The following is an 18,887-nucleotide window of genomic DNA, read 5'->3' on the forward strand; positions in this document are numbered from 1 at the left end:
GAATTCCACAGATTCACCACTCTCTGGGAAATGCAGTTTCACATCATCTCCGTCCTAAATCTTCTCTCCTGAATACTGAGGCAATGTCCTTAGTTCTAGTCTCACCTACCATTGGAAACAACTTTCCTACTACTATTAAACACAAAGTACACTGCAGATGCTGTGGTCAAATCAACACGTACAAAAGCTGGATGAGCTCAGCAGGTCGGGCAGCATCTGTTGAAATCAGCAGTCAACGTTGACCGCTCAATTCAACGGATGCTGCCCAACCTGCTAAGTTCATCCAGCTTTTGCACGTGTTGATTTCCTACTTCTATCTTATCTATCCCTTTCAAAATTTTGTATATTTCTATAAGTCCCCTCTCATGCTTCTGAATTCAAGAGAGTATAGTCCCAGGCGACACAATCTCTCATCATAGGTTAACCTCTTCATCCCTGGAATGAAACTGGTGAACCTCCTCTGCACTGCCTCCAAAGCCAGTATATCCTTCCTCAAGTATGGTGACCTGAAGTGTACACAGTACTCAGGTGCGGCCTCACCAGTACCCTGTATATTTGCAGCATGACTGCCAACATTCCGTTAGAGCTGGAGTATGTGGGACCCATATCTCAGAGAATGTGTGCTGTCATTGGAGAGTCCAGAGGATGTTCAAAATTATTCTGGGAATGAAGGGGTTAAGATATGAGGACCATTTGCCAGCATTTGGCCTGTACTCCTGCACTGACCTATGTTTAATAAATGTGGGTCGGGGGGTGTTAAATCGCACTGAAAGCCACCGAATGTGGGAAGGTCTAGATAGTGTGGATGAGGAGAGGACTTCTTGTATGGTGGGTGTAGCCTAAGAGGGCACAGCCTCAAAACTGAGCAGTGACCTTTCAAAGTAGTTAAGGAGGATTTTATTTAGTCAGAGAGCAGTGATTCTGTGGAATTCTCTGACACAGACGTCAGGGGTGGGGGGTCAAGTCTGTGGGTACATTTAAGGCAGAAGCTAATAGTTTGCTGATCAGTCAGGGCATTACAGGATATACCGAGGAGGTGGGTGCATGGGGTTGAGTGAGAACCGGGATCAGCCATGACAGAACGGCAGAGCAGACTCGATGAGCTGAAAGGCCTAATTCTGCTCCTATGTCTTATGGTCTGATACCGCTAGTGTCTTACATAGTGAAGATTGACACAAAATACTTTTTACATTCGGCCGCTATTTCTTTGCTCTATTAATAACTCACCAGCATCATCTTCCAGCGGTATAATATCACCTTACCTCTTTCTTTCACTCTTTATATAACTGAACAACTTTGGATATTTAATATTATTGGTTCACTTACCTTAATTTTTCATCTTGTCTCTCCTGTGTGTATTTTTTTATAGTTGTCTCCTGTTGGTTGTGTAAAAGCTTTCCAATCCTCTAACTTCCCACCAATGTGCATTTCATGCCGATGTTTAACCCAAGCTTTTGGGCATAGGAGATTCCCAAACACTGGCAAACTGAAGTCAGCAGCTTCGCAGTCTCGCTCTCCCCTAACTGAAGGTCTCTCTCTCTCTCTCTCACTCTGTAAAAATCAGAAGTGAGCTGCTCCAGCCTGTGACTGACGTCATCGTCCCGCCTCACTCAGGCGCTGAAAGCGACCGTCCACAGCAAACAAAACACAATCCAGTGGCAAATATCAGTGACTAAAATCTTGCTTTAAAATACAAACTCATGAATAAGCACCGTAAGCACCAGAAATTCAAGCCTGATCCAGTTAGGGGTAGAATCTCACAATTTATATGATAATCAATATATTATTAAAGATAGGATCATCTAAAGTAAACACCTGGATATGATATTACAGGACAAAGAAGCAGGAACAATTCCCTCAAAAGATAAAACCATTCCCAACGCACACATGTTCCTCAATCAGTGGAGCACCTCACCACAGGTATTGTTTGTGTCATCTGTCAGACAACCGAAAGATTTTTTCTGTCAATCAGCTTCCAAATGTTGCTACCCTGACAGTCATTGCCACGCCCCACTGCTGATTCCCTTCCCCTCATCATACGTTCTTACCCCGACCATTGTCCCGAGCCCCAAACTCTGCCCTGTGCAGACCCGCCTCTGGTTTCTGACCCTGCTTCGTTGAACATCCAACTAATGGTTTCCCATTCTGTTTTCAGTCTTTAGAGGACAGGGGTGTTTTCTAACAACCGTTTAGAAGCAGAGAAAATGACCCAGAATGTGAAAATGAGCACTGAATAAGGAGGTTAACTCCCAGTGTCATTCTTCCTCAGCCCAGAGATTTGAGGGGTGAAGAACATCTCAGACAGAACTGGACTCAACTTGACTTCTTCAGTCTGCAGAGAATTCAAAGGAAACCTTTTCACCCACAGAGTGGTGACTGTTTGGAACCCATCACCACAGGGAGAGCGAGAGGGGAACAACAGAGGAGGATTTAAAAGACTGTCATGGAACAGAATCACTGGCAGGGTCCAGCCGGCCTGAGTTGACTCTCTACTGTACACTAGGTGTGTTATAAATTCACTAAGTACCAGAGACAGAGTTTGAAATAAAACTGATTTATTTGTCTCAGATGCAGAATATTGAACTCCAGCCCCATTAAAGGTGAACGTGCAGCAGAAGAAACTGCTCCCGTGCCCAGTGACCAGGGTGCAGAACTGGGTGTGGTGAGCAGCAGCAATAATTGCAGAGTTTATCACCGACAGTCACTCTCGAAATTGCATTCAGCAACGGTGATGGACAAATATCCAGCATGCAGCTTATTGAAACTTTCTCCCCAGTGTGAACCCGGTAGTGTGTCACAACTGTAACATGCTGTAAGGTTTCACTGCTAATGTAATGGCCTCTCTGCAATGTTTCACTGCTGAGGTAATGGTTTCTCTGTAGCAGCGATGTTTAGGTTACGACCAGAGATAACAGGGTTTTGGAGTGCGGGACTATCCAATGAGAGAAAAGTTCTTCCTTGTGAGTCTGCAAGAGAGATTTTCATGGTCTTTTGCTGGGGAGAGATGACAAAACGTCAACGGATAGAGTGGGCCCTTTTTTTTGTTTTCTTTACTAACCCTGTAGTCAAAGTAAGAATTACAAATCTGCATCGTTTAATCAAATATTGTGTACTGTTTTTTATTTTGGGGTACGGATTTGTAACAGGGGACACATCGCGCAGCATCTACCCAAATGAGATTTCTTAAGTTTGGCTGGGCTGGGGGGGGGTATCACCCCTTACATTCAGCTGCTACTAACCGAAGTGAGAGTTACATATGGTTAAAAAACTGAGTGAATCACTTCCCACATTCACAGCAGGTGAACGGGCTCTCCCAAGTGTGAACACAATGATGTACATTTGGCTGATTTGGCTGAGAGAATCTCTTATCAAAGTCTGAGCAGATGTTCAGCCTCTCCCCGTGTGAACTCGCTGACGTTCCTTCAGTTGAGATGACAAAATGAATCCCTTCCCACAGTCTGAGCAGGTAACGGCCTCTCCCCTGTGTGAACCTGTTGACGAACCTTCAGTTTAGATGAGCAAGTACTTCCCTTCCCACAGACTAAGCAGGTGATTGCCTCTCTCCAATGTGAAGACGCTGGTGTACCTTCAGTTTAGATGATGATGTGAATCCCTTCCCACAGTCTGAGCAGGTGAATGGCCTCTCTCCGGTGTGAACTGACTGGTGTCTCAGTAAATCAGATGACAAAATGAATCCCTTACCACAATCCGAGCAGATGAATGGCCTCTCACCAGTGTGAACTCGCTGATGTACCTTCAGTGGAGTTGACGAAGTGAATCCCTTCCCACAGACTGAGCAGGTGAACGGCCTCTCCCCAGTGTGAACTCTCTGATGTTCTTTCAGATGAGATGACAGAGTGAATCCCTTCCCACAGTCTGAGCAGGTGAATGGCCGCTCCCCAGTGTGAACTCGCTGATGTATCTTCAGTTGAGATGACCAAGTGAACCCCTTCCCACAGTCCGAGCAGGAGAACGGCCAATCTCCAGTGTGAATTCGCTGGTGTACCATTAGGTAAGATGACCGAGTGAATCCCTTCCCACAGAATGAGCAGATGAATGGCCTCTCTCCGGTGTGAACTGACTGGTGTCTCAGTAAATCAGATGACAAAGTGAATCCCTTTCCACAGTCTGAGCAGGTGAACGGCCTCTCCCCAGTGTGAACTCTCTGATGTACCTTCAGGTGAGATGAGCAAGTGAATCCCTTCCCACAGTCCGAGCAAGTGAATGGCCGCTCCCCGGTGTGAACTCGCTGGTGAGCCATTAGGTCAGATGACCGAGTGAATCCCTTCCCACAGACTGAGCAGGTGAACGGCCTCTCCCCAGTGTGAACACGCTGATGTACCTTCAGCTTAGATGAGCAAGTGAATCCCTTCCCACAGTCCGAGCAGGTGAATGGCCGCTCCCCGGTGTGAACTCGCTGGTGAGCCATTAGGTCAGATGACCAAGTGAATCCCTTCCCACAGACCGAGCAGGTGAATGGCCTCTCCCCAGTGTGAACTTGCTGATGTATCTTCAGTTTAGATGAAAAAGCGAATCCCTTCCCACAGTCCGAGCAGGTGAACGGCCGCTTCCCAGTGTGAACTCGCTGGTGAGCCATTAGGTCAGATGACCGAGTGAATCCTTCCCCACAAATTCAGCAGATGACCAGCCTCTGCCCAGTGTGAACTGACTGGTGTGTCCACAGGTGGGAAGACTGACTGAATCCCTGCTCACACACAGCCTTGACCAGTGTGAACTTGCTGAAGTACCTTCAGATGAGATGACAGAGTGAATCCATTCCCACTGTCTGAGTAGGTGAATGGTCCTCCCTGTGTAAAATGATGGGTGTGCCAGTTAGCCAGATGATCGAGTGAATCCCTTGCTCCACTTCTTAAATATCTGGACAGAAACAGCAAATCTGGTGTGTTGTGTTCGAGATTCCCGTAGACAAATTCCTTGTCATTTGAAACCTGTAAAAAGATTTACAGAATCCATCAATGTGTGTAGGACAACATTTGAGATGAGATCACTTGAGTTGTCGAGGTGTGATCTGTCATCACACTGTTACAGTGAGGTTCAACCCAAGTTGGCGAGAGAAGTCATCTTCTAACTTGGCACAGTGCTGGTATCTGGAATGAACATCAAACTCTCTGATGCTCTTCCTGTCTCTATAAGAATGGGGCATTTCTGCCATCTCCAATCTGTGACCTGGCTCAGTTTGACTCTCTCCATTGGTATTATTCCCTGTTCCCACTGAGCTGTATAGGTTCCTGGCCCCACGGTAACTGAAACACTCTCACACAAATAGCCAGCAGTGCATTCCACGCACCCACCATTCTCTGTGTAAAATTCTTACCCCTGACATCCCCTCGGTATCTATTTCCAAGCACCTTAAAACTATGCCCCCTCGTGTTAGCCATTTCAGCCCTGGGAAAAAAATCTCTTGTCTATCCACACAATCAATGCCTCTCATTATCTTATACACCTAAGAAAGGCTGTAAACATAAACAAGGAAGTTGTTGCTTTGAGGATTTGTTAAAAGTATACAGAATTATAGGATACAGACAGGGTAAATGCAAGCAGTTTTTTCCAGTGAGTTTGGGTGGGATGACAATCAGAGGTCATGAGTAAGTGGGGAAGTAAAAATTTAACGGGAACATTTGGAAAAGCTCTTTACTGAAATGGTCATGAGAGTGTGGGAATAAGCTCGGTTTCACCATTTAAAGGAAGTTTGGATGGGAGCCTGAATGGTCCGGGTATGGAGGGTGATGGTCCCGGTGCAGGCAGTTCCATTAGACAGCTTAATTGTTTTTTCACCATTGACTAGATGGGCCAAATAGCCTGTTCCTGTACTGAATTTCCCCATGTTTGGACCCTGTTGGTGGGGACGACCTACCAGGGACAAGTTGTAGTGGTTGTGCCTCTGTCACCGAGACTGGACCCTCAGCTCAGAAGGGAAGGAGAGAAAAGAGGAGAGCAGTAGTGATAGGGGATTTTATAGTTAGGGGGACAGATAAGAGGTTCTGTGGGAAAGATCGAGAATCCCGGATGGTCTGTTGCCTCCCTGGTGCCAGGGTCTGCGATATCTCGGATCGAGTTCTTGGTATCCTCAGGAGAAAGGATGAGCAGTCAGCTGTCGTGGTGAACGTGGGGACCAATGACATAGACAGGAGTCGGGATGAAGAAGGAATATAGGGAGTTAGGAAAGAAGTTAAAAAGCAGGACCTCAAGGGTGGTAACCTCGGGATTGCTGCCTGTGTAGGGACAGGAAGTTATGGCAGATGAATGTGTGGCTGAAGAGTTGGTGCAGGGGGCAGGGGTTCAGATTTCTGGATCATTGGGATCTCTTCTGGGGAAGGCCTGACCAAAAGAAGATGGGCTGCACCTGAACTGGAAAGGGACCAATATCCTGGTGGGCAGGTTTGCTAGAGCTGTTGGGGAGGGTTTAAACTAGTTTGGCAGGGGGGTGGGAATCAGAATGTGAGTGCAGAGATTAGGGTAGAAGGACAAGGGCATGATGCTATGTGTTCTGAGTTGGTGAGGAATGACAGGCAGGGGACATAACATAAATTTAGCCAGTTAGAGTATTCTAACTTCAACGCTAAGAGTATTAGGAATAAAGGGATGAACTTAGAGCATGGATCAGTACGTGAACTACGATGTTGTGGCCATTACTGAAACTTGGTTGGAGGAAGGGCAGGATTGGATGATGCAGGTCCCAGGGTTCAGGTGTTTGAAAAGGAATAGGATGGGAGGTAGAAAAGGGGGGAGGGCGGAGTAGCATTGCTGGTCAGGGATAGTATCACGGCTATAGAAAGGGAGGACGCTGCAGAGGGAGTGTCCACGGAGTCAGTGTGGGTGGAAGTCAGAAATAGGAAGGGATCAATCACTGTGCTGGGAGTAGTCTATAGGCCCCCAAATAGCCCTCGGGACACCGAGGAGCAGATAAGCAGGCAGAGTTTAGAATGGAGCAGGAAATACAGGGTTGCAGTTATGGGTGATTTCAACTTCCCTCATACTGATTGCAAGGGAGATAGATGGGGTGATTTTGTCAGGTGTGTTCAAGAAGGATTCCTGACACAGTATGTGGACCGGCCGACAAGAGGAGAGGCCATACTGGATCTAGTTCGGGGTAATGAACCTGGTCAGGTGACAGACCTCTTGGTGGAGGAGCATTTTGGTGAGAGTGACCACAACTCCCTTAGCTTCAGCATAGCTATGTAAAAGGATAAAAACAGACAAAATGGGAAAGTGCTTAACTGGGGAAGGGCTAACCTTTGAAGGATGAGGGAGGACCTAGCAAGAATAAATTGGAAACAGATGTTCAAGGGTGAAAGCACAGAAGTAATTTGGAGGAAGTTTAGGGACCACTTGTGCTGGGTTCAGGATAGGTTTGTCCCACTGAGGCAAGGAAAAAATGGTAGGAAAAGGGAACTGTGGCTGACGAAACATGTGAGGCAACTCATCAAGAGGGAAAAGGAAGCATATGTTAAGATACAAGAAGCAGGAAGCAGGAGAGGCTCATGAGAAATATAGGGTAGCCAGGAAGGAGCTTAAGAAAGGACAGTAGAGCTCGAAGGGGGCATGAGAAGGCCTTGGCATGTAGGATTAAGGAGAACCCCAAGGCGTTCTATGCGTATGTGAAGAACAGAAGGATGACAAGAATGAAGGTGAGGCTGCTAAAGGATAAAGAGGGCAACATGTGCCTGGAGGCAGAGAAGGTTAGGGATGTTGTAAATGAACACTTTTCTTCAGTATTCACAAGTGAAAAGGATCTTGATCAGGGTGAGGTAGAAATAGAGCAGGCCTGTGTGCTGGAGAATGTGGAGATTAAGGAAGAAGTGTTGGATCTTCTTAGAAACATCAAGATTGATAAATCCCCAGGGCCGGACGTGATAAACCCCAGGTTGTTCTGGGAAGTGAGAGAAGAAATAGCTGGAGCAGTAGCTATGATCTTTGAATCCGGTTTGGCTGCAGGGGAAGTGCTGTAGGATTGGGGAATGGTAAATGTAGTTCCCTTGTTTAAAAAAGGTAATAGAGAAAAACCTGGGAACTATAGACTGGTGAGTCTTACGTCAGTGGTCTGCAAACTATAGGAAAGGATTCTTAAGGATAGGATCTACGAGCATTCGGAGAAGTACAGTGTACTCAAGGATAGTCAACATGGCTTTGTGAAGGGAAGGTCATGCCTCATGAGCCTAATTGAGTTTTTTGAAGAGGTAACAAAAGAAATTGATGATGGTAGGTCGGTGGATGTGGTCTATATGGACTTTAGCAAGGCATTCGACAAGGTCCCTCACAAGAGACTCATCCAGAAAGTCATGAGACATGAGATAAATGGAACCTTGGCTGTTTGGATAAAAGATTGGCTTAAAGGAAGAAAGCAGAGGGTAGTAGTGGAAGGAAAGTACTCTGCCTGGAGGTCGGTGACTAATGGTGTGCCACAGGGATCTGTCCTAGGACCCCTGTTCTTTGTGATTTCTATAAATGACCTGGATGAAGAGACGGAAGGATGGATGAGTAAGTTTGCGGCTAACACGAAGATTGGAGGAGTTGTGTTTGGAGTTGCAGGTTGTCGAAGATTACAAGAGGATATAGACAGGATGCAGAGTTGGGCAGGAAAGTAGCGATGGAGTTCAATCCGGATAAGTGTGAGGTGATGCATTTTGGAAGGGAAAACCAGAAGACTGAGTACAGAGTTAATGGTCGGTTACTTAAGAGTGTGGATGGACAAAGGGACCTTGGTGTTCAAATCCATACATCCCTCAAGGTCGCTGCACAGGTTGAAAGGGTAGTGATGCTAGGCTTCATTAATAGGAGGATTGAGTTGAAGAGCAGGGGGATCATGTTGCAACTCTACAGATCTCTGGTGAGACCGCACTTAGAGTATTGTGTTCATTTCTGGTCACCTCATTACAGGAAGGATGTGGAAGCTATGGAGAGGGTGCAGAGGAGAGTTACCAGGATGTTGCCTGGATTGGAGAACAAGTCTTATGAGGCAAAGTTAGAAGAGCTGGGACTTTTCTCTTTGGAGCATAGAAGAATGAGAGGGGACCTGATAGAGGTCTACAGCAGTGGTCCCCAACCACCAGGCCGTGGACTGGTACGGGGCTGCAAAGCATGTGCTTCCGAGTCATGAGGAAACAATACGATTTTGCGATATGAAACAATATGAATCAGCTGCACCTTTCCTCATTCCCTGTGACACCGACTATTGAACTTCAATACACGAGGTCATTATGCATGTGCGGTCATTACCACGTGAGGTCATCAGTCGCCTAAATGCGGTGATATCCTCGTGCCAGGGATCACTGGTTGGCCTCGGGTTACCGGCCGCTTCATGCGGCTGGCGAGAAGAACCGTTGCTGGCCTGGAGCGCGGACAGATGGGCGCTGCCTCTAAACCTCACTGCGATCTACTAAAAGTCATCCCTGGAGCCAAACTTTCATTGGCCAATAGATCCAACCTACCTACAAGGAGGCAGGCGCTCTCTCCAAACTGCGACCGCCACGGCCCCGGACCAGCCACACCTGGACCAAGGCGTCTGGCGACGGTCAGGCGTGAGGGAGGCTTGAGTTCGGGCCCAGAGGCTGACTAATGAGGCAATGAAGCCCTCAAAACTGTTTCGGCACCTTGTGAGTCCAAGCACACTACACTTAAAGACAAACCGGTTGAGTTCCTTGAGCAGAAAAAAATGCGAGCAAGCGGGACAGAAGCAAGTGCTAAGAGCCACCAACACTAAATTGTGGAATAGACTGGACATAAGGAACACCCTTCGAGTATCGCTGTCTCCCATCACCCCTCGATGGGACCGTCTTGTTGCAGACTCCCACTGATTCAGCGATATTGGTGTGTTACAATGATTTTATATGTTCATATGAGGGTTATGGGGTAGTGTGGGTTTAGTACATTTTTTTAAGGAATATATGGGTTAGCACAACATCGAGGGCTGAAGGGCCTGTACTGTGCTGTAGTATTCTAATGGCTGGTGTCTAAAGGAGAGCAAGTGTGGAGAGAGAAACAGAGAGGGTGTGTACACTTACTGTCTCTCAAAAAAAGTAATTGCTTGAACATACTTGCTGCAAAGTTACAAGTGTACCCTGTACGCTCGTACACTCTCAAATTAATGTCATTGATAGTAACCAAATTATCCATACAGATGACAAGTAGCAATGGGCGTAACCCTGGGGAGCACAACTAGGCATGGGCCTCGAGTCCAAAAAGCAGCCTCCCACAATCAGTCTATGCTTCCTATCATCAAGTCAACTGAGCACCCTGTTAGCCGGCTCTCCCTGGATCCCAGGTGAACTAACTTTCCACAGAAAACTACCATGTTGGACATCATCAGAGGCCTCACTGTAGTGCATACCATACATAATCCTGGGACAGAGGCGTCAAAGATCGGAGGGCATATATTTAAGTAGAGGGCAAAATAGTTTAGAGGGATCTGAGGAACAGATCTTTCACTCAGAGGGTACTTGCTTCCTAAGGCAGTGGTGGAGGAAGGTCTCTTCATAACATTTATGAAGTGGGTGAGCACTGAAACTGCCGAGATACAGTCGGCTATGAACCAAGTGCTGATAAATGGGACCAGTGTAGACCATGAGTGGATGGTCAGAACAGGTATGGCCAGCCAAAGGCCTGTTTCCGTGCTGTGTGACCCACCACTCCAGACATGCTAAATTAACAATGGTGGTGCCACAAGGCATTGATTTTAAAACTCCACACCCCTCTCCAACCTGAAATAAACCAGACGGAACCCCTCTGACACCACTGTGAATATCTGATTCTGTCAGGTAACATACAGATTGGTCACTTCTGCTAACAACTGGCAATTGATATAGTTCCCGTGTCTTCTTCCATCACTGTTGTTCCCTTACAGGAAAACTAACCCTCTCACTGTGTCAGAATCAGTGATTAAATCACTATGCTTTCATCCCTGTGCATTGTAACTGGAACCATCTCACTGAGGGTCTGATGGAGACCCTACTCCTGTCCTCTGCACATGTGATCACATCTCTCTGCTTCTGACATTTCAAATAAACTCAGGATTGTTTTCTGATTCAGACTGAAGGTTCTGGTACATTCAGCTCATCATCAGACCTGACAAACCATGTCTTCCCACAGCTGGTTCCACCTGTTGGTGAGTCCTCTTTCCTCAACCTCCAGGGAAGCTGCATCTTCACACAAACTCCTCACTGGAGGAGAATGCTCATCACCCTGAGACAGGGAGCCACATCACTGTTGCTCTCCTGATACCGGGTCTGACTTGCTCACTTCCAGATATCCTCCAGGCCCAGTCTCCTCCCCAGTCACTGGTCTATTAGACAGCTCCTGTACGCCTTCACCCCTGACCATGCTTCCTCAGTTAAATCTCTCTCTCTCTGCAGCCCTTTCTGAAGATGTGAGAGATGTATTCATTTACACAGAGATTGGTTGGAGCCTGGAATGAGCGCTTGGGTGGTGGCTGAGGCAGATGGATCCTAGACCCTTCAGAGACCCTCTGACAGACACTTGAATGTGAAGAGACTGGAGAGGTATGGACGTTATGTGGACAGAGATTAGTTCAGTTGGCTAATCGGTTCCTAATTAAATTCGTACAACACAATATTGTGGACCGAAAGGCCTGTTTCTGTACTGTTCTCTAACATTGTTCAGTCTACAATGTCTCAATTTGATTTTTAGTTCAATGAGTTGTTTTACCGTACCATAGAACATTACAGCACAGAAATAGGCCTTTTGCCTAGTCCCACTGACCTGCACCTGACCCATATCTCTCCATACATCTCTCATCCATGTACCTGTCCAAGCTTTTCTTAAATGTTAAAAGTGAGCCCGCATTTACCACTTCATCTGGCAGCTCATTCCACACTCCCACCACTCTCTGTGTGAAGAAGCCCCCCATCATGTTCTCTTTAAACTTTTCCCTCTTCACCCTTAACCCATGTCCTCTGGTTTTTTTCTCCCCTGGCCTCAGTGGAAAAAGCCCGCTTGCATTCACTCTATCTATACCCATCATAATTTTATATACCTCTATCAAGTCTCCCCTCATTCTTCTACGCTCCAGGGAATAAAGTCCTAACCTATTCAACCTTTCTCTGTAACTCAGTTTCTCAAGTCCCGGCAACATCCTTGTAAACCTTCTCTGCACTCTTTCAACCTTATTAATATCCTTCCCGTAATTAGGTGACCAAAACTGCACACAATACTCCAAATTCAGACTCACCAATGTCTTATACAACCTCACCATTACATTCCAACTCTTATACTCAGTACTTTGAATTATAAAGGGCAATGTGCCAAAAGCTCTCTTTACTACCCTATCTACCTGTGAAGCCACTTTTAGGGAATTATATATCTGTATTCCCAGATCCCTCTGTTCTACTGCACTCCTCAGTGCCCTACCATTTACCTTGTATGTTCTACCTTGGTTCGTCCTTCCAACGTGCAATACTGAGGGTTCAGTCATTATCAGCAAAGCTCTGCCCCGTTTGAACCCACACCCACCACTTCTGATGGCAGCTCGTTTCACATTTTCAGCAGTTGCTGCCAAGGTTGCTGTAAAATATTTCACCTTTAAGCTATGGCCACTAGCGTGTGAGGGAGAAAATGGGGTGGAGAGTGAAGGTGGGTGGGAAGATGGGAAGGTGCAGGAGGATAGAGATGGCGGTGTGGGGAGGAGACAGTGAGGAGAGAAAAACAGAGGGGATAGATTGTACTTACTACCTTTCAAAAAAAGTAAACGTTTGAAGTTGCTGGAAACTTACTAAACATACCCTGTACCTTCACAATCAAAGTACTGACATGGATGACCATATAACCATATAACAATTCCAGCACGGAAACAGGCCATCTTGGCCCTTCTAGTCCGTGCCGAAGGCTTACTCTCACCTAGTCCCACCGACCTGCACTCAGCCGATAACCCTCCATTCCTTTCCTGTCCGTATACCTATCCAATCTTTTTTAAGATGACAAAATCGAACCTGCCTCTACCACTTCTACTGGAAGCTCGTTCCACACAGCTACCACTCTCTGACTGAAGAAGTTCCCCCTCGTGCTACCCCTCAACTTTTGCCCCTTAACTCTCAATTCATGTCCTCTTGTTTGAATCTCCCCTATGACAAGTAGCAATGGGTGTAACCCTGGGGAACATGACTAGGCCCAGTCCTCGAGTCCAATAAACAGCCTCCCACCATCACTCTCGCTTCCTACCATCATGATAACTGGAAACCACATGACTGTTGCTCTCCTGTTACCGTGTCTGACCTGCTCACCTCTGGGTATCCTCCTGGCTCACTCTCCTCCTTAATAAGCCTCTTTTCTCTGCCACCGCCACTGAAATCACAAAAAAAACAACAAAATTGATCTATTAGACAGCTCCTGTACTCTTCCACCACCTGACCATGCTTCTCCAGTAAAAACTCCCTCTCCTCACCCCCCTCCCTATTCCCTTTATCAACTCCAGAAATGCCAGCAGATCTGAATCCACTGTAAGGACATTCATATCTCACAAGACTTTGTACAAACCCGTGTCCTTCTGTGATGCAGGGGTCACTGACTCCACCCCCCCCCACCGTCCCCAATCTGCACACAGCCCACGATGGTGACGGCTGCTCCCAGACGCTGGGGCTCTATTGTACCAAACACAATGATAACAGCAAGATCAGACAGTAATTAATATAAAGATAGAATTGTTGCTTCCTGAGAGGACATGCATGCCGTCTGATCCAATGGACCAGAACCTCCCTAGGTACAACTTAATTTGACCCGGGACCGATCCACCCCGGGTCACGCAGTGATCCCCCCACTACCCCTACACCCCTCCCACACTTACCACAGCCACACATCCATCCATAACTTCTTCCTGCTCACAGACAGATCCCCTTCACCCCAAACCTGTTCCCAGCTTGAGGAACGTCATCCACCTGATCCCACAAACAAGAGAAAACCTGCAGATGCTGGAAATCTGAGCAACACTCACAAAATGCTGGAGGATCTCAGCAGGCCAGGCAATATCTATGAAAAACAGTACAGTCAACATTTACAGACCAACTTCCACCTGGCCCTCAAATTTACCTGGTCCATTTCTGACACCTCGCTCCCATTTCTCAATCTCACTGTCTCTACCGCCGGAGACAGCTATTCACCGATGCATTTTACAAACCCATGGACTCTCACAGCTACGCAGACTATACCTCTTCCCAACCTGTTTCTTGAAAAGTTGCCATCCCTTTCTCTCAATTCCTCCATCTCCACCGTATCTGCTCTCAGGATGAGGCGTGAAATTCTGAAATGAAGAAGCTGCCCTGTTTCAGAGAAAGGGACTTCACTTCCATTTCACCCATCCTCCCACCACCCTAACAGGGATAGGGTTTCTCCTGTCCTCACCTACCCCTCCACCAGCCTCCGTGTGCAGCACAGAAATCTCAGAAACTTCTTCCACCTCCAACGGGGCCCAAACACCAAATACATCTTTCACACCATGCCCCACTTTCCACAGGGATCTCTCCCTACTCGACTCCCTCATCCATTTGTCCCTCCCCACTGATCTCCCTCCAGGCACTTACCCTTGCAAGATGAACAAGTGCTACACATGCCCCTACACTTCCTCCTTCACTACCATTCAGGGCCCTAAACTGTCCCTCCAGGTGAGGTGACTTCACCCTTGAGTCTATTGGGGTCATCTACTGTGCCCGGTGCTCCTGGTGTGGTCTCCTGTATATCGTTGAGACCCAACGTGGATTGAAAGACCGTTTTGCCGAGCACCTATGCGCCATCTGCAAGAATACGCTGGATCTCCCAGTGGCCACCAATTTTAATTCCACTTCCCATTCCCATATGTCCAGTTTTGGCCTCATCCACTGTCATGATGACAACATACTTAGGCTGGAGGAACAGCAACTCATATTCCATTTGGGTAGCCTCCAAAATGATGGCAAGAACATTGATTTCTCTAACGTCCAGCAATGCCTCCCACACCCTCCTGTCCTTCACAATTTCCCATTCCCTTTTCCGCCTCCTACCCTGACCGCCCATCGCCTCCCCCAGTGCTCCTTTCCCGTTTATTTCTTCCATGGCTGTCTGCCTCTTTCACAAATCCCAGCTCTTTACTTCGTCCCTTCCCCTTTCAAGTTTCCCCTATCACCTTGTGTTTCTCTCTCCCCTCACCTCACCTTTTAAATCCACTGGTCAGTTATTTTTCTCCAGTCCAGCCGAATGGTTCCGTCCGAAATGTGGTTTGTACTCTGTTCCGTTGATGCTGCCTGGCCTACTGAGTTCCTCCAGTGTGTAACTAATCCCACGGGCCGGGCTCGGATAAAAAAAAGTAAAATCAGGCTGCCCGAAGCCTCCAGCCGTCCGGCAAAACTTAGTCCGAGCCCTTTCCCGCTGCAACCGGCCCCCGATTAACAAAAATCCGAACGTACCCCCTTTCTCACAGCCGCCGGAACGGGAGAACAAGGGTCCGCAATGCGCCTGCGCGTCACCATTCCTTTCAGCTCCACGCAAGCCGTCGGAGTTCCCTAGAGCGCCACCAGTGCTCGGAGGTACGAACATTGCAACCAGCCTTCAGGGTCACAACATCGACACGTCGTCGGAGGGCCAAGCAGCGCCACCAGTGATTGGAGGCCGGTGGTTCAACGCGCTGCGTTCGCCCTTCTGCCTCTTTCGCTGTAACACGCTTGACCTCCACATCAAGTAGAGGCGATTGCATGTGCAAACCTTGATGGCCAACAAAACCTGATTCAACTCAGCATTGCTGTTTAAATGATCCTCTGAAAGTCAGTCTCTAGTATCAGTGTCACTGATGAGACCAGGACACAAAGACTCTAGAGACTAGAGGTCTTCTGTTGACCCCCAGGCAATTCTGGTTGATATTATTAAAACCGTAGTTTATCAAGCTACAAAACATCAAGAAAGTGCACTGACAGAATCCAGCCCAAATCAGCTCTCCTCTAGAGAGTCCTCCCCCAAAAGATCTGTGGTTCTATCATCCCACTCGAGGTAAACACCCATTCTACCAACAACCGGCACAGCCGGGCACATAGCAGGGTCTCTACATCACACAACATAAGATTCAGTGATGAAACATGTGGGGGGGGTTTTTCTGTTTGTCCCACTGAAATCGTAAGAAACGTCCTTTGAGGTGTTTCAAATACAAGAGCTCCCACACACGTGGCGTCACACTGGAGAATCCCACGAGACCGACGTCAAACATGGGCTCCCCACGCGCTCACCTGGCTTCACCACATCCTTGTTTGTATTCATTTACCTCCCCCCGCCCCCCACTCCTCACTCCCCGCCTTTCTCTTATCCTGTCTTCAATTCCCCACCCCCAACCGGTGCCTTCCCTTTGCAATCCTGATGAGGATCAGGACCCGAAAGTTGACTATTTATTTCTTTCCGTAGATGCATCCTGATCTACTGAATTCCTCCAGCATTTTATGTGTGAATCTGGATTCCAGAATCAGAAAAACCTCTCATGTTTTGTATTCAATACTCTTTTTCTCGATCATTTAACAGCTCCAGTCTAGAATCCACCTGAGAACCAAAGTTGGTGAGCCTTGTTACCCTTGTTATAATGTCTTCCTATTGGCCTGAACAATAGGTAGAGGGGTGGTGACATAAACTCACTCAAGGCAGATAAATTATGGTCAATTATGGATAACTCTGAACATCCTCTACATAGCACCATCCAGAGACAGAGAAGCAGTTTCAGTGATAGGTTACTATCGATGCAATGCTCCTCAGACAGGATGAAGAGGTCAATACTCCCCAATGCCATTAGGCTTTACAATTCTACCGCCAGGACTTAAGAACTTTTTAAAAGCTATTATTAATGCTTTTTGAGACGGTGATTTAGGTGCATATCATATTTTTTTACTGAGTTAAGTATTGTATGTAATTAGTTTTGCTACAACAAGTGTATGGGACATTGGAAAAAAAGTTGAATTTCCCCATGGGGATGAATAAAGTATCTATCTATCTATCTATCTATCTATCTATCTATCTATCTATCTATCTATCTATCTATCTATCTATCTATCTATCTATCTATCTAAAGATCATTCAGCCCATCCTGTCTATGTCAGTCACAAGTTATCTATCTCTACTAATCTCATTCCCTGCTTTCTGTAGCTAGGTGATGTAGTGTTCATCTAACTGCTTAAATATCGAAGATTATCTCCCTTAACCGCCTTCTCAGCCACAGAATACACCTCAATACATCTTCATTAAAGATTTCATTGAGTTCAGGGCAGGAGTCAAAGACTTGATGTTAATGACTTGCTTCCGCGCTTGAAAGCATCTCTAATAGGGAGCGTGGTTATGTAAACGTTTCGCCCATACAGGAAAAGGTAAGGAAGGATTTAATCTCTCAGGTGTCGTGATTCTTCAGAATTCTTGATTTGGTAAAGTTATTCCATAATTTCCTGATGTAGACAGAGACTGGCAGGTCACTGAATGATTTGGGCGAAAGTCAGGAGATCCGGCGGCAAAGTGAAGTGAACACTTCGCCATATTGAGTTATCGGGAAATTACTTCCATTGAAATGATTGGATTCACGGTTATTAGTTTGTAAATTGTTAAATGCCGTCCCGTGGATGACAAACGAAGTGTGATTATATTGACTGGAAGGTGTAACTTATCCCTGCAGTCTTCCAGAACATTCCATTCTTCTGTACTGGGAAGCCCTGACGGACTTGTGGAAGTAGTTGAAGTTAATTTATTTTTTGTCCTTATACATTTCGTACCAATTTCCAGCAAACAAATCCTATTCATGTTTTGTATTTATATGCCGTACATTTACTAGCGTTGAATAAAATGAATTATTATCGTGACAAGAATGGTGTGATGACTGGAACTGATGAAGAGTAAAGCAAATGGCAAGAACTCTCTGTTGTCGGGCGTAGGATGCAGAACTGCGCTAAGAAGTGGCAGATGGACGTCAACCCGGGTAAGTGTGAAGTGAATTTGGTAGGTCAAATTTGAAGGCGGAATATAATATTAATGGCAAGACTCTTGGCAATGTGAAGGATCAGAGAGATCTTGAGATCCGTGGCCATAGGACACTTAAAGCTGCTACGCAAGTTGACAGAGTTGTTAAGAGGGCGCATGGTGTGTCGATATTCATCAACCGTGGGCTTGAGTTCAGGAGCCGTACGGGAAGGTTACAGCTGTATAAAACCTCGGTCAGGCCCCACTTGGAGTACTGTGATCAGTTATGATCACTTCACTACAGTAAGAATGTGGATACTATAGAGAGAAAGTGCAGAAGAAATTGACGGTGATGCTACCCGGACTGGAGGGCTTGCCTTATCAGAATAGTTGAGTGAATTTGACCTTTTCTCCTTGAAGCGTCGGAGGATGAGCGGAGACCTCATAGAGCTGTATAAAATGATGAGGGGCATTGACCGTGTGGATAGTCAGAGGACTTTTCCCAGGGCTGAAATGGTTAACAGCAGGGGCATTGTTTTAAGGTGCTTGGAAATAGATAAGAAGGGGATGTCAGGGATAAGGTTTTCACACAGAGTGGTGGGAGCGTGGAATGCACTGCTGGCGGCGGTGGCAGTAGCGAATACAATAGGATCTTTTAAGAGTAGACACCATGGAGTTTAGAAAAATAGACAGCTATGCGGAAGGGAAATTCTAGGCAGTTTCTAGAGCAGATACCATGTCGAATCATTGTGGGCCGAAGGCCCTGTAATGTGTTGCAGATCTCTACGTTCTGTGCTTATTTCACAATTCCACTCATAACGCCCCACTAAACGTGTTCTCCAGATTGTCCAGACTGAACACTGCCGTGGCATTTTGCCCGGCTAATAGCGCCACCCCTCCTCATTTAATCCCTCCAGCTCTGTCACGTGTAAATCAGCTGATCCCCGGAAGACTGAGCTGTCAGCAGCTGCACC

The 18,887-nt window shown here is 46.7% G+C and overlaps 1 protein-coding gene across 4 annotated transcripts; it reads right to left on the reverse strand.

Moving 5' to 3' along the window:
* Nucleotides 1–2,535: 2,535 nt before the first annotated feature.
* Nucleotides 2,536–15,455, reverse strand: LOC140732883 (uncharacterized). Of its 4 annotated transcripts, XM_073055540.1 has the most exons (4): nucleotides 15,153–15,455; nucleotides 13,814–13,995; nucleotides 13,254–13,314; nucleotides 2,536–4,949 (listed from the first exon to the last, which is right to left on the reverse strand). In XM_073055540.1, the coding sequence occupies exon 4, from the start codon at nucleotides 4,595–4,597 to the stop codon at nucleotides 3,542–3,544; it is 1,056 nt and encodes a 351-aa protein (XP_072911641.1). In that variant the 5' UTR covers nucleotides 4,598–4,949; nucleotides 13,254–13,314; nucleotides 13,814–13,995; nucleotides 15,153–15,455; the 3' UTR covers nucleotides 2,536–3,541. The 4 variants fall into 4 exon arrangements, with proteins under 4 accessions (XP_072911641.1, XP_072911640.1, XP_072911642.1 ...); XM_073055539.1 differs by lacking the exon at nucleotides 13,814–13,995; XM_073055541.1 differs by lacking the exon at nucleotides 13,814–13,995 and having other exon boundaries at nucleotides 15,405–15,450.
* Between the last annotated feature and the right edge of the window lie 3,432 nt (nucleotides 15,456–18,887).

The sequence above is a fragment of the Hemitrygon akajei genome, chromosome 9 (assembly GCF_048418815.1).
Source record: "Hemitrygon akajei chromosome 9, sHemAka1.3, whole genome shotgun sequence".
Lineage (NCBI taxonomy): Eukaryota > Metazoa > Chordata > Chondrichthyes > Myliobatiformes > Dasyatidae > Hemitrygon > Hemitrygon akajei.